The sequence below is a fragment of the Grus americana genome, chromosome 28 (assembly GCF_028858705.1).
Source record: "Grus americana isolate bGruAme1 chromosome 28, bGruAme1.mat, whole genome shotgun sequence".
NCBI classification, from domain to species: Eukaryota; Metazoa; Chordata; class Aves; order Gruiformes; family Gruidae; genus Grus; species Grus americana.
The window spans coordinates 3380703-3395377 of NC_072879.1; the positions used below are offsets into that span (position 1 = coordinate 3380703).

General features: G+C 67.2%; 3 protein-coding genes across 7 annotated transcripts in view; 1 reads left to right on the forward strand and 2 right to left on the reverse strand.

The window, feature by feature from the left end:
* Positions 1–434: 434 nt before the first annotated feature.
* On the reverse strand, positions 435–4089 carry ATP5F1D (ATP synthase F1 subunit delta). Of its 2 annotated transcripts, XM_054805178.1 has the most exons (6): positions 3897–4089; positions 2584–2737; positions 2056–2144; positions 1402–1529; positions 808–851; positions 435–564 (listed from the first exon to the last, which is right to left on the reverse strand). In XM_054805178.1, exons 1-4 carry the CDS (start codon positions 4026–4028, stop codon positions 1407–1409), a joined length of 498 nt encoding a protein of 165 aa, XP_054661153.1. In that variant the 5' UTR covers positions 4029–4089; the 3' UTR covers positions 435–564; positions 808–851; positions 1402–1406. The 2 variants fall into 2 exon arrangements, with proteins under 2 accessions (XP_054661153.1, XP_054661152.1); XM_054805177.1 differs by lacking the exon at positions 808–851 and having other exon boundaries at positions 3897–4088.
* Positions 4090–4231: 142 nt separating this feature from the next.
* Positions 4232–13151, forward strand: CBARP (CACN subunit beta associated regulatory protein). 4 transcript variants are annotated; one of them, XM_054805172.1, is made up of 10 exons: positions 4232–4745; positions 7033–7104; positions 7657–7802; positions 7913–7974; positions 8336–8501; positions 8586–8760; positions 8958–9110; positions 9417–9624; positions 9763–9946; positions 10276–13151. In XM_054805172.1, the coding sequence occupies exons 2-10, from the start codon at positions 7057–7059 to the stop codon at positions 11447–11449; spliced, it is 2316 nt and encodes a 771-aa protein (XP_054661147.1). In that variant the 5' UTR covers positions 4232–4745; positions 7033–7056; the 3' UTR covers positions 11450–13151. The 4 variants fall into 4 exon arrangements, with proteins under 4 accessions (XP_054661147.1, XP_054661149.1, XP_054661146.1 ...); XM_054805174.1 differs by having other exon boundaries at positions 10334–13151; XM_054805171.1 differs by having other exon boundaries at positions 4586–4745; positions 6919–7104.
* Positions 13052–14675, reverse strand: part of STK11 (serine/threonine kinase 11) — a 43352-nt gene continuing 41728 nt past the window's right edge. The window contains exon 10 of the mRNA XM_054805175.1: positions 13052–13579. The gene's annotated coding sequence lies outside the window, so the exon portion shown is untranslated. The remainder of the gene's footprint in view (positions 13580–14675) is intronic.

The following is a 14675-nucleotide window of genomic DNA, read 5'->3' on the forward strand; positions in this document are numbered from 1 at the left end:
GCCCGGGCAGCTGCTGTCCAGCTGCAAGTACCACCGTGAAGAAATAGCCCAGCCGACGTGAATTCCTGCGGCAACGGAGCTGGGAGGCCGAGCAAAAGCCAGTGCCGGATGGGGCGGGGGTCAGGACAGGAAGCCTCTAGCACAGACCAGCGCTGCCCTGCGGATGCCTCCTCCCGTGCTGCCGTAATCCCGCTGTCCAGGTGGATTACTGGAGGTGGCTGACAGTGCAGGGAGGGCGTTACAGAATCTGCCTGTAAGTCTCCCACAGGTGAATCTCCCACGGGAATCCCCAGTCAAACCCCAGGGCAGTGCTGCAGGCACACCACACCCCGGCAGACCCCAGCGTGGGGGCAAGAGCCTGCCCCGGGCACTCGGCCACTGGCGCAGCACAAGCTGCAATTTGCTGCCTCGGAAGAAGGTAACGTGCTACGAGATGGGATTACATTTCCTTTTAATTGATCAGAGCATTCTCTCCGCCTCCATTTGTCCCGCACCATCTGTACAATCGGGGAAGCCAGGACAAGTAGGACAGCCTGGGGTTTCTCTACATCGACAGTGGGATTCCTGCAACACACAGAAGCAGAGCTGGTTTTAAGGTGGGGTGGGCTCGGCAAAGCAGTGGATTCTGATGCGAGGGCTTGGCCCCGGCTCAGGCTGTTAAACCATTGCGAGTAAACAAGAGCCACTGGCTGTCCCAGACCTCATGGCCAAAGAGCACAGGGAGCAGAGATCAGGGAGACAGGGGGAGCCGCTGCCCTGCTGTACCCGCTCCAGACAGAGGCCATCGGGAGGCTTTCAGTGACTCACCTGCCAGGCACAACACACATGCTGCTGCAGAGTAAGTCTCCCAGCTGCCAGCACATGGGAAGAAGAGGGATGAGGCAGAGTCTTAGCAGGGTAGAGGGAAAAGGGGCCAGGAGGTAAGCAGCCCGGCCTTGCCTCCCCCGAGACAGCAGCTGTTTGTTTTCAGTGGAAGGGAGCGTCACGGAGCAGAGGCCACACATCGCTCTCCCTCCGGGGCCCCAGGCATCCAGCCTGCTCCCGACCTGCCCGCTGGCGTGGCCCATCCCAGAGGCAGCAGCGAGGTCCCACCAGTGCCTGCAGGCTCCCAGCCTGTCCCGGCGTCAGGCTGAACCCCGCGGCACTGTGCGGCGGCGTGGCACGGCACCGGGCCCTGCTGCCATCTAGTGGCTCCGGTCAGCTCTGGGCAGGGGCCCCCCACAACCCCCCCCAGAGCTGACGCCCGACCACGAAAGGGACAGCTGTGGTGTTCCTGCTCCCTGGAACCCAGGCACAAAGCCCCGGCTGCTGTGAGAGGAGGCTCCCTATGGGCAGCACGGAGCAGGGACTCATCTCCAGAGCAGGTCTGGAAATCTCAGCCAGGATGTAGGTGACACTTACCTTAATTATTCCAGGGCTTTTACAAGGGCTTCGTTAGCTTCTACTTTAATCTGAGCTTCTGCTTTAGCTGCTTCATCGGACGCTGCAGCCATCTCTGAAACAGCCTTCTCCAGGTTTGACTTTGCAGTCTGAACACAAGAGCACAAGGAACGTGTCATCGAGACCTCACCGCAGGACAGGTGACTTGTTCTACAGCCCCTGAGTCATTTCTCTCCCACCCCTCCCTTCACTAGAGCTGCTGGCCCTGTGCATGGGGCCCCACAGACCTGCTTACACGGCTGCGTTGGCAGCCGATGCCTTATCAACAGGTTCTGCTGGGGAAAAGCTGTTCCCGAGACCAAGAGGGGTGGGAAGGGGCAAGATCAGCATCTGTCTGAGGGGAGGGAAGTGGCCAGGAGAAGGGTTAACAACTGCATGGCTTCCTCTCTGCACTGCTGAGGGGGAGCTCGGAGCCTTTGATCCCATTCAGCAGGCAATGGGGAAGCTCGGGGTGAAGGCACAGCCCCAGGTGTGGGCATGCTTTCCGCAGCCACAGGAAGCTCCTGAGCCAATTGCCCCACATGAAGGAAGCAGCGACCAAATCCTGCTCCAAGGCTGCCAGGGCCTGTCCGAGGCAGGCAGGGTGCAGCCCAGCCCATGGGGACGGCTACTCACAGCCAGATCCAGCATGTCCATCGTCACCGCCTCCTCTGCCAGCACCTGCACCGTGGAGTCCGCGTGGACAGTGACGGAGCCGCTGCTCACTGCAAAGGCACAGCAGCGGGGGCTGAGTCAGGCAGCGCAGGCAGGGCTGCCAGACGGGCCTCTTCTGGGGGTCAACACACACTGGCAAGCTCATCCCTGGAACCTCCACCATGCCTTTGCCAAAACAAAACTTCGACACCTTCCAGTAACATTGCCCAGGTCCCACAGGGACTCGTTTCCTACTGAAAGGGAAGCTGAAGCTGAGGATGCTCCCAGAGTCTGAGCAGAACCAAGAAAACCTGACCCCAGACCACAGCCTCACACAGAGCCCTGGCCCTGCAGGGCCACCACCAGCAGCCCCGGGGAGGCTGGGAAAGCAGAAATCCCTGGAAGTGTACCAGGGCACACCTTGATCGGCAGAGCCTCCCTTGTGAAAGCCCCAAGAACAACCCCCCACGCACACTTTCCTCCCTCCCCGGCTCCACCTGCTTTACTTACCGAAGTACTTGGTGGCCGTGCCATCCTCAGCATAAACTGTCACGACTCCGGGTTTGAGGACCTGCAGGGTGGGGACGTGAGAGGCCAGGATACCGAAGGAGCCGGTCAGCGTGGGCACATCCACCTGCTTCACGTTGGCACCATTGTAAAACACCTGGACAGGGAGGGCAGAGCAGATGGGAACAGTCCGTCAGCAGGAACAGAGGGGAAGGAGAGAGGTGGTTCCCCTGACTCTGGAGAGCCAAGGGATGCGGTAGACAGCCCGCTCCTGCCTGAGGGAGCTGCCCTGCTCCCAGAGGCTGGCAGGCCGTGGGGTTTAATACACGGCAAGGTGTGACCAGGACAGCCTGAACCTTCACAGGGTGGGAGTGGGGCCGGGCCCTGGAGGAGGGGTCCTGGCAAACAGAGTGGGAAAGTGCTCTGAGCCTCCTGAGAGGCGCGCTGGTGGAGGTGGCAGGGAGGCGGCACGTGGAGACATGAAGTCGGGAGTGGGCGAGAGGTGAAGGGTGCAGCTGGGAGAAGCCTGAGAAGAGCGTAGGGAGACCTTGACGCCAACCGTCACCGCTCCGATGGGAGTCAGCGATGCAGCCTCCGTGCAAGCGTCCCACACAGCTCTGCCAATGCAGCACAAATCCTGCCTTGCAACACCGCAGCCCTGCTCCGAGCGCCCTGCCCGCGCCCTGCCCCGGGAGAGCGGCGAGCCCAGCCACCCCCGCAGCCCTGGGCACTTCGGGGGCAGACCCGGGCCGTGCCTCACACCCGGGAGCGGTGCCCAGAAACCGCTCTGGGGCAGCAGCGCTGGCAGCCGGGCAGGGCCCGAACAGCCACAGCGGCTCCGGCAGAACGGCCGGGGCTGGAAGAGCAAGAACGTCACCCCGCGGGCCCCGGCAGAGCTGCAGCGGGCCCCGAGTGCCCGCAGGGGCGGGAAGGAGAGGGCAGCTGGCCGTGGAGGGGGGCTCGGCGGCGGCGGGCGAGGTCAGGGCCAAGGTCAGGCCCGGCGGAGCCGGTGACAGCAGGGCAGGAGCCGCAGGGGTCACAGCGCACCCCGCCATCCCCAGCCCTGCTCCGCACCGAGCTCGTCCGCTCGTTCCCAGCCCCGGGAGCCGTCTCCAACCCCCCCGCCCGCCCCCTCCCCCCGGCGCTCGCTGCCGTCCCAGCCCCGACACAGACAACCCCGCGGGGGGCGGCAGCACAGGCCTCGCCCCGCTCGCCCCGGGGCCCGCAGCGGGCACCGACCGCCCCAGGCGAAGCGGGGGCGGCCAAGGGGGGGCCCGGGTCGACGGGCCGGGCCCGGGCCCGGACCCGCGGCCTACCTGCGTGGGCGAGGCGAAGGTGAAGGCCATGGGGACCGGCCCGGCGGCGGGCTCGGCATAGCCGCGGGCGCGGGGCGGCGGCAGCGCCGGGCGGGCGGCGAGGCGCAGGAGGAGGCGGCGGGCGCGGAACATGGCGGCGGCAGCGGGCCGGGGCGGCGGCAAGGGCGAGCGGGCGGCGCGGGGCAGGCCGGGACGGCGGCGGCGGGACTACAGCTCCCGGCCTGCCCCGCGCGGCGCGACTACACGGCCCGTGGGGCGCCGGGCGGCAGCCGGGAGTGACGCCATAGGACGGCGCCGCGGGGGCGCATGGGAGTTGTAGTTCCCGCGCCCCATCCGCTGTTTGTCCCGCTGATCGGCGGGGCAGGGCGGGGCGGCGGACGGGGATGCGGCCCCGCAGAGCCCCGGCCCGGCCTGGCCCCCACCCTGCTCCGCCCCGGGGCGATGGGGCCCGAGGGGCAGCCCACCCCTCCGGCTCTGGCCGTGCCCCGCAGCCCCGCCGGGTCGGGGGGCCGGTCCCGCCCCGCCCGCCCCTGCCCGTCCCGCCGCGGGGGTCTGCGGGGGGGGGCCCGACCTGCGACCACTGCCGGGGCTGCGGTGCCGGGGGCGCCTGGGGCAGAAGGGGCTGGGGGCTGCGCTGGCTGGGGGGCGGGCAGGGCTGTGGGGCAGGCAGGGCTGGGGACGGGCAGGGCTAGGTGCAGGCAGGGCTGGTGCAGGCAGGGCTCAGGGCAACCTCTGTCCCCACGTGACGCCCGCGCCGCGCGGGGGCGGCTCCGGTTCATTCATAAATCCCGGGGCCGCCCCACCGCACCGAGCGCAGCGGCGGCGATGGAGCCCCGGTCCCAGTTGTAGGTGAGTGTCTGGCCCCACCGCCTCGCGACAGCCCCTATCGCGACAGCCGGAGCCGGCTCGGCCGAGGGGAGCCCATCACGTCCCACCGCGCGTGCAGGTCCCGGGGGCTCCTGCATCCCTGCCTGCATCCCTGCCTGCATCCCTGCCTGCATCCCTGCCTGCATCCCTGCCTGCATCCCTGCCTGCATCCCTGCCCCACAGCCTCCATCCCTGCCCGCATCCCACATCCCTGCCTGCATCCCCCATCACCGGGCTGAGGCCGGGGGCGGGGGGCGGCTTTGCAGCCGGGGAGAGCAGAGCAGAGCAGGTCCCTCTAGCCCCCCGACCCAGCCGAGCCCCGTAGGGCGCACACACGCGTGGGGCGCAGACCCGCCCCGCCCCCCCCCCGCGCCCACTCTCACAGGCGGACACGTGCAGGAGCGCGGCAGCACCGGGGTCCCCCGAGCCCCCCGCCCTGGGCACTGGCAACGGGCAGGAGGGCAGCCCCGTGCCCCCACCCGCGGGGACAGCCCGGGGACCGTGGGGACCAGCCCCCTCCTCCAGACAATGGCCGTCCTGTTCCCGCCGGGTCGCCATGGAGACGGGATTCCTCCATGATGGAACAGGAGGGACATTCTTCCCGCGCCCCCCTGCCTCGGGCCAGAGGGTGCCCCGCCGGGATCCCACCCGTGGGGTGCCTGTCCTGCGTGGAGCCGCAGCCCACTGCCCTGGGTCTGGGGTCCCCCCCTGCGCTCCTGGCACAGCTGGGTACCAGAGGAGGGACCCCCTTCTCCTGCCCCTGGGGGTTGCGGGTGGGTGGTGTCACCCTGCGCTCCCCCACTCACCCCGACAGCTTGGGGATGCCCGAGGGCTGGTGTGTGTGTGTGTGGGGTCTCTGACCTGGGTGGTCCTCAGCACCCCGATATCCCCCCATGGGATTCGTACCCCGAACCAGGGCAGGGCTGTGACACGGTAATCCTCCGCTCTGTCCCCACAAGTGGCTTTTCCCACCCAGCCCTGGGCTCCATTCACATTTTTTGCTGACCTGATTTTGAGCGGTTTCCGAGCGCCCCGGCCGGTGCAACGCCCACCCCTGCCCACCCCCCGGGGGCTCCCCCCGACACCAGCATCGCCCACCCCAGCTCAGCCCCAGCCCCCTCCAGCAGCCGGGGACACACGGACCTGCAGCAGGAGCTGGAGCCCTCCTGGGGCCGTGCTGGGCGACACGGGAGGGTGAGGGGGTGTCAGCTGGGTGGCTGAAGGCTGCAGGGTTGCTGCACGGGTGGGGGTGTGGAGGCATCCGTCTGTCTGTCCGTATGGCCCCAGTGGCTCTCGCTCCTCAGGAGCTCGGCCCTTCTCCATCGCCCACGGGCCCCTCAGCGGCCCTGTCCCCTCCCGCATGGGGACAGTCCAGTGACGGAGCTGCTGTCGGGCTGACTCAGAAGCGTCACCTGCCACGCTCCAGTGACACCCACGCCAGCTCCATTCACACAAGGTGTGGGGCGGCCATCTGCCACCCTTCCCTGCCGAGGTGCCCTGAGTGCTGCTCCCCCCGAGCTCCTGCAGGCAGGGGCTGAGCAGCCCGGACCCCCAGCAACCCCATCCCCTCTGGCAGCAGTGCCTGGGTGCCGGGGGCTGTGTTTTGGCCCCTTGGCTCCCTGGGGACAGCAATGATGGGGTGGTGTGATGTCACCTCCTTCCCTGTGAGCCATCCCGGGTGAGACCCCAGGGCAGGGTCAGGCCCCCCCTGGCCAGCTCTGGCCACCAGGAATGGCCACCATCGGGAGCTCTGGCTCCCAGCCCGGTGTGGGGAGCGCAGCGTCTCTCTGCCGGCTGCTGGTGTGGGGCTCCACAGGCGCAGGGATGGAGTCTGCGCCCCACACGAGCCAGCAGGTCCCGGGGCTGGGTGCAGGGTGGGGGCCCGGCTGAGGGTGAGGCGGGTCCCCAGGGAGGGGCAGCGGTCCTGTCTCCTTCTCCCCATCCCGGGCCCCACCTGCCTCCCCATCCCTCCATCCCTCCCTCTGGAGCCACCTTCCCTCCATCCCTCCAGACCACACCTTCCGCCCCTCCCTCCATCCTCCATCCTCCCTCCTGACCACACCCTCCCTCCATCCCTTCATCCCGGTCCCTCCCTCCATCCCTTCATCCCGGTCCCTCCCTCCATCTCTCCATCCCGGTCCCTCCCTCCCGGCAGCTCCGCACCGCGGTGCCGGGCAGGGCCCGGGGCCGGGCAGGAGCCGCTGCCACCGCCCCCGGCCCGGCCCCGCCGCCCCGGTCCGGTACCTCCCTGTGTCTCTCGCCGCCCCAGGACGCGCTCGGGCCGGGACGGACCATGAGCGATGACCCGACGCCCTGGGACAACGCGACCGAGAGCGCCACGGTGAGCGGGGCTGCCCTGCCTGTCCCTACCCGCCCCTGCCTGCTCCTGCCCACGCTGCCGTCCTCGGGGGGCCGGGGGAGGGTGGGGATGCGTGTCCCGGTGTGGGGTCTGTGTGGCTGCTGTGGGGCTGGGGTCTGCATCCGGGTGGGATCAGCAGTGGTCGCCCACCCCGCTAGCCAGTCCTGGGGCGCGTGACACCCCTCTGTGCCCTGTGCAGCCCCCCGAGATGCTCCGCAGCCCCCTGAGATGCTCTAGGGGCTGGGTGTCCGAGGGGCCCCAGGTGCTGCTGCCGGATCAGCCCTTCTCCCTCAGTGGGTGCTGCCAGCTGGGGGGGTGCAAGTGCCAACCCCCTGGCTGCGGTTGCCTTGGTGAAGGCAGGTCCCTGGAGCCGGCAGCAGGCCCGGGGGCGGCGGGGGAGCGTGAGCATCTCTGGGGAGCAGCGCTCGGCATCAGCCTCGGCACGGAGGGGGGCTGCCCTGGCACCCCGGTGAGGCAGGGTTTGGGGATGGGCCGTGTCCCCCCCGGCGGCTCAGCCCCTGCCACCCTGTGCAGGCGGTGCCCGGTGAGGTGTCCCCCCAGGATGGCTACGTGCTGCTCCTCGCCCTGCTCTCCATCTTCATCGGGGGCACCCTGGTCTTGCTCTCCGGCATTCTGATCATCTGCCGCCGGTGCTGCGAGGCTGACCACCGGCATTCCAGGTGGGCACAGGCTGCGGGGACAGGCGACACTGCTGTCCCTGGCGTGCATGGCACCGCGAAGGGGGTCAGGGGTGCGGTGCAGGGCACCGCTGACCCTCCTTCCCACGCAGAGCCAGCGATGACCCTGAGAAAACCAATACCACCTACCTGGACGACTCGCAGCCAGCCCAGGGTGAGTGCCACAGCGGGGCCAGGGGTACTGCGGTGACCTGCCACTGATTGTCCACCAGTAACACCAGCTGCACCCCCAGCAGCCCCCCCCCATTCCCCGGGAGGGTAAAGCAGCTCCTGGGCCCTCCCCTCTCCTGGGTGTAGCCCCCAGCCCTGGGGCAGGGATGGCCGCACACCCCCTGCACCCTCCATCGTCTGTCACACTGGTGCCCTGGCTGCACAAGCAGGACTGGCAGCCAGGAGCAGGGACCCTGGGCTGGCATTGAGGCCCTGGGTGCAGCAAGTTTGCCAGGCCTCAGCTGGGTAGGCTGGCATGCACCACAGTGGGGGGACCCTGGTTGCTGACCCCCCCCTCTCCACAGATATCACCATCAAAGTGGAGGACCCCGACTGCCTGTCGTCCTCCAGCTACCGGGATGCGGAGAGCGAGCGGTTCCTGTCCTCCAGCTCCTCCACCGCCCGCCGTGTCTCCTTCAATGAGGCCGCGCTCTTCGAGCAGAGCAAGAAGACCCAGGAGAAGGGGAGGAGGTGAAGCACTGGAATAGGCCGGGGGGGGCGTGTGGGTGGGCTGGGGGGTCGGGGCCACCCCTCCTAACCCAGTGTGCCCGGCAGGTACACGCTGACGGAGGGGGACTTCCACCACCTGAAGAACGCCCGCCTGACCCACCTGCACCTCCCGCCGCCTGCCCTCAAGATCGTCACCATCCACGAGTGCGAGTCCAGTGAGAACAGCCTGGCCATGACCCCCTGCCTGCCCCCACCCAAACCTGGCCTTGCCATCTTCCAGGTGAGCTCCCGGCACCTGGGTGGACACAGGGGGATGGGGGTCTGGGCATCCTGCAGCACCCCAGGGAGGCACTGCTGGATCTGGCGTGGGAGTCTCAGGGCAATGCTGGATGTGGGGTTGGGGGTCCCAGGGTGCGGGAAGCCTCTCCTGGTCCCTGACCCTTGTGCAAAGCCCCCTGAGCATGCTCTGCCTTGCAGCCCCCCGCGGGGGCCCTGCCCCAGCCAGCGCTCCCCAGCCATGCCGTGTGCCCCAGCTCTGCCCTGCCCGGGGACACCTACAACTCCACCGTGGACACCAGCTTCACCGAGGCCAGCCCGTCCGCCTCCTCCGACTCCGGGGAGGGCCCCTCGGTGAGTGCCGAGGCGAGGGGCCGGGACCGGGAAGGGGAAGGGGCTCTCCTGCCTTGGCAGCCTGCGCAGCCCCGATCCCCCAGCACAGGGCTGGCCCAGCGCCCCAGAGGGCTGCCTGCCCCCCCCCCCCCGCCCTGTGCCAGGGAGAGATGTGGGCATCCAGCTAGAAACAGGCTCTGCCCCCTGCCCCGGGGGACATTTGTGCATCTGCTGCAGTCGAGCAGGACAAAGGAGCCGAGCTGGGGCCCGGGGGGCCGTGCCTGGAGCCGAGCGGGCACTCACGCCCCCCCCCCTTCCCCGCCCCAGTTCACAGCAGCACCCAGGAGTGGGAAGGTGGTTGGGACAGGTAGCGCCGGCCCCGGGGAGCCCCCCCCAGCCCCCGCCCAGGGCACCGTCCTGCAGTTCTTCACCCGCCTGCGCCGTCACGCCAGCCTGGATGGAGCCAGCCCCTACTTCAGGATCAAGAAGTGGAAGCTGGAGAGCACCCAGCGGGCATCCAGCCTGGACACAAGAGGTGGGTGCTGCCACCGGGGGGGGGCAGTGGGGGGCATGGCCCCGCGGGGATGTGCCGGGCGGGTGGAAGTGCGTGGGCAGGGGGGCTCACCATGCCAGGAGGGGACCGTCCCCCCAGCCCTGTCCTGTGCCCCTCCAGGGTCTCCCAAGCGGCGGCAGTTCCAGCGTCAGCGGGCGGCCAGCGAGAGCATGGACCAGGAGGACCAGGACCCTCATCAGACCGACATCATCCAGTACATCGCCCACACGGATGACGTGGCTTTCCACCCCGCGGGCGGCCCCTTCCTGCCCTCCCCTGCCAGCCCCCCACCCTCTCTCGGCAGGTATTTTTCAGTAGATAGAGGGGATGGGGATGGGTGAGCCGGGCACTGGGAAGGGACCAAGGGACCCTGTGCTGCCCCGTGCATGGTGGGGGGCCCTGTGTTTGTGCAGCTTTGGTGGGGAGGTCGGGAGGTGGCAGGGTGCAGGCCGAGGGACCTGGTGAGGGGGAGGGTGGCTTGGGGCATGGGCAGGGTGGTGGGGACAGCATGGGGGACCGTGTGGCACCATGGCACCGCCACACAGCCTGCAGGTGCTGGGCTGGCATCTCCCCTGGCTGCTGCTCGCCGGGTCTGTCCGGGTCCCTGCCGTGACGCCGGGGTGGTGCCTGCAGGCTAGAGCCGGGCGAGGGGGGCGCGGGCAGCCCTGGTGAGGCCGGCGTCCCCGAGCAGCCCAGCGCCTACCATGACATCTGGAGCCTGCGCGCCTCGCTGGAGCTGTACGCCTCCTCTGAGCGGAGCAACGACCAGGACTCGGTGCGCAGCGACGGCGGGGACAGCGTCTCCTCTGCTGGCGGCATGCCCCCCTGCCCCTCCTCCTCCCTGGACGAGGCCGAAGGCCCTGAGGAGAAGCTCTGGGGTCGGCCCAAGCCAGAGGAGTCGGAGCCGGGCACGCGCAAGCTGTTGCAGATGGACAGCGGCTATGCTTCCATTGAGGCACCCAGCCGGGGGGGCGAGGAGGGGCCCCCCAAGGACCAGACGGCCTCAGAGAAGCGCATTTGCTTCACCAGCGCGGGGCGGAAAGGTACCATCTTTGAGAGCTTCGAGGGCCGGGAGCCAGAGGAGGAGGAAGAGGAAGAGGAGGAGGAGGAGGAGGGGAGCATGGCCCGGGGTGCAGCGGGTGGGGGACCCCCCTACCCCCACAGCCCCCTGGCCTGGTCCCCGTACGGGCAGATGTTCCCGGGGCGGGATGCGCTGCCCCGGCGGGACTACAGCATCGACGAGAAGACAGACGCCCTGTTCAATGCCTTCGTGCGCCACGACCCCCAGTTCGACGAGTCACCGCTGCGGGGGAAGCACCGCTCCCGCACCCACCTCCGCAAGCAGTGGCAGCACACCAAGCAGTACAGCGACCCCGGCGTGCGCTACCCCGCGCTGGAGCGGCACCGCACCCCCCTGCGCCGTGGGGACAGTGCCAACTACCCCCTGGATGCCCGCTTCCACAGCCCCCTGCCCCGCATTGTCAGTGCTGGTGACGAGGAGGCGGCGGAGGCGGCTGATGGGGTCCCCCCCACCCCGGCGCTGCCCGACCCTGAGATCCAGGTGATCGTGGAGGAGCCCGGAGAGGCGGCCCCTGAGCCCAAGGCTGGCTCTGAGCCCCCCCGGGATGACGACTGCCCCGGCCCCGGGAGATGCCTGGGGCTGGGCTCTGGATCGGAGCTGATGGACAAGATTGCCGGCGGCCTGGAGGAGCGGCTCTACGGGCACTTGAGGAAAGCGGGACAGAGCGCCGAGCCCATGGTGGCCGTGGCGGCCAGCGATGCCCCCCCCGACCACAGCCCTGTCTAGGCCCAGCGCGAGGGGGAGAGACCCCGGCGCAGGGGTCTCGGCTCCCACTGGGGTTCGGGGCTCCATCCCCTCCTGCTGCCGGCGTGGGGACCAGCCCAGTGCCTGGGGCACTGTGGGAAGGGGGTCCCCAGCACAGGAAGGGCGTGTGGGGGCCCCTGGCCGTACCACCCCCACCGTGGGGGGTCCAGTAGCATGGGGTGGCCAAGCCCCCTCCCTCCCGGGAGCGTGGTGTCAGGCGCAGGGCCAGGGGTGCCCGGGAGTCGGGGCACAGAGGTGGAGCAGAGCGTTGGCCGGGAGGTCGGCGCTGAGGGACTTCACTAATACTCCCCCAACCCACCCGAGGCCTGACCCTTACCTCACGGCAGAGCTGTGTAGCAGATACGCTCTCCCCTCCTCCTCCGGTTTCTTACAAGCAATAATGCCTCCTGTCCGGCCGGGGAACGTCCTCATGAGGAAGGGGCCGGAGCTGGGCATCCCCCCTGGCCGGCTGGGGGATGCTGCGGTGCCGCCATGGCAGGGGGTCAGTTACATGGGGAGGGGGGAGTCGCCTCCTCAAGCCCACGACCCCCCAGTTCTGCAGGGAGCCAGGGTAGGAGGATGCTCGAGGGGCTTGTGCAGCCCCCCAGGGGCACGGGTGAGCTGTGGGTGCTGCAGCAGCACCCCGAGGGCTGGGGGGGGGGGGGGGCAGCACCAGCCCTGGACCCCCCTGTAAATACCCTCATAGGGGTGGGGGCTGCCCATCGCTGTCCCTGGCAGGAGCAGAGCCTGGGGTCAGGCCAGCATGTGCCGTGGGTGACACCCCCCACCCCCCCTGCCCCGTGAGTGCTCTGCACCGGGCTTGAGGTGTTCAGAGGGTATTTATTGATTTTTATAGAGGTGGATGCTGCTGCTCCAGGGGAGGGGTTGGCTTTTTATTGGGTTTTTAGTTGTGTTTCAAAGGATGGGTGAAAAAAAGGAGGAAAAAAAAAAAAAAAGCCCAAGCTGTGTTACCTGGGAGACTCGGCAACAGGGGGCAGGAGGGGGGGCAGGGCACAGCTGGGCCCCCACATCCCTCCATGGCACCCCAACTGCATGCGAGTAAAGAGGCCGGGTTGCTCCTTCCCTCTGCAAAGTCTCTGTCCAAAGCACTAACTCGATCTACAACTCAGCGTTTTTAAGTCTATAAACAAAGGAGAAAAAAAAAAACCCCAACAACTGTGACTTTTCTGAGCTTCCTTCTTACCTTCCACCCCAGGGCCAGCATCCTCCCCTGCCCAGGAGCTGCTGGGGAGGCCAGGGGCCCGCTCCCACCCCGGCATCACCCCATGGCAGCTCCCCAAGTCCCTGGGTTTGCCTGGGGGGGGCCTGTGCCTCCCCAAAAGGAGCACAGCCCCCAGGAAGAGGGGCTGGCCCCAGACCCAGCCCACCCCCCAACCCTGCCAGCTGCAGGAGGAAGGACATGAAACCCAACTCACTGTTTTCACTTTATTTTTCTTTAAAAAAAAAAAAAAAAAAAAAGAAAGAAAGAAAGAAAGAAGACGACGAACGCACCCATTCCCTTTTCCGAGCCCTTTTACAGCATGCAGGTTTAATAGAGTTTTGCTTTGTCTTAATACCTGTTGGTTTTTTTTTTTTCCTCATCTGGTTTATTTTAAACACATCACGATGTGTAGGAATCTCTAAATATACCGCAAATATAAACAAAAAAAAAAAGAGGAAAATATATAATATATAACAGTAGTCTAAAACATAAAGTGCACGGCAATGGCTTTGCACGACTTCTACACAGCCAGGGTGGGCACAGCCAGGCCCGGCAGGGAGAGGGTCCCACCGCACCCTAGCCCCGCTCAGCCCACCCTTCCCATCGCAAAATTAAAAACAGAATCAGTGTCTTGATTGGCAAAGAGTGATTGGGGAGGAGGGGCAGCATCTGCGCAGCCGGAGGTTTCATCTTCCGAGGTGGCAAGTGGGGTCTGGCCGCCATCAGCTCCCAGTTCCTGGCACTGTCCGGAGCGGGGGCCGCAGGGTGGGGGCGGGTTCCTTGGTTGGTTTCCTCTGGTTTCTTTTTGGATCGCAAGCACAGTCCGCTCCCAGGAGAGAGGCAGAGATGGGGTGAGGATGGGGGACGCAGGCTGGCCCAGCCCTGGGACGCTGGGTGTGGGAGAAGGGAGAGGAGGAGGTTAGGGCAGGCACCGAACTGGGGGGTGCAAACCTCTGCTCCGGGTCTCCCTCTCCCACCAGCACCCTGCTGGTGGGAGCAAGAGGGGCCCTGGGGTCCCTGCTCTGCCCCCGTGAAGCCAAAACCCAAGGGGAAAAGGCACTCAGGGAGTGTCATTTACACTGAGGAGAGGAGCGTGTTCTTCTTTCAAAGGTTTTAAGGCTCCAGCTAAGGCGGGGGGGGGGGGGGCAGTGCAAGAGCAGGTGGTTTCCAACCCAGCCGTCCCCACAGCGTGAGGGGAGCAGAGGCAGCGACCGAACAGGGCTCTGGCAGCCGGCACAGACCTTCTCCTTCCCAAAACCGCTGGGCAGGTGCTGCGGAGCCCCACGCCAGGTACCCGCGCGGGAAGGGGCGAGAGGAGCAGCAGATCCCCGGGGAGACCCAGATCCAAGGCATTTGCTTGCCGATACAGTAACTCCCCATGCAGGTGACTCACTCCCAGCCATGAATTAAAGATGAAAGCTGCCACAGGGGCTGAGCGTGCGGGTCTGACAGCTGCAGGGGGAGGAACAGGCTTTTATTTCTGGCTTTTTTCACACCACAAAGCTGGTCGTGATCCAAACAGATAACAGAGCCTCAGCCCCACGGAGCGCCGGTGACGAGCACAAGCGCGAGGCCGGGGGTGGATGAGCGCTGAGCATGAGTCATTGCTGGCTCACTTATGAATGAGGGGTGGGAAGAAGGGGACAGGGCTGCGGAGCCCAGGAAAGAGCCGGAAGGAGGAAGGAGAAGCAGGGAAGGGAGCTTAGCTTCCCCAAGGAGGGGAAGGGGCTCGGGCATGGCAGCGGCCTGGCAACCTCCAGAAACATCCCGGTACTCAGCATCCCGCTGCAGCCCAGCTCCTCTGCATGCCGGAGGCTGTGTGGTCCCCCCAGAGAGGAGGGCAGCGAGGCTGGGAGCAGAGCAGGGAGAAAGCAAGGGGATTCTGGTGCCAGGGAGAGGGGTTGTCACGACATGGCCTGACTGCAGCCCAGGGGTGAGAAAGGATTCCACGGCAGCTCTCCGACGTGGCAGCAGCTTGCAAGGAGG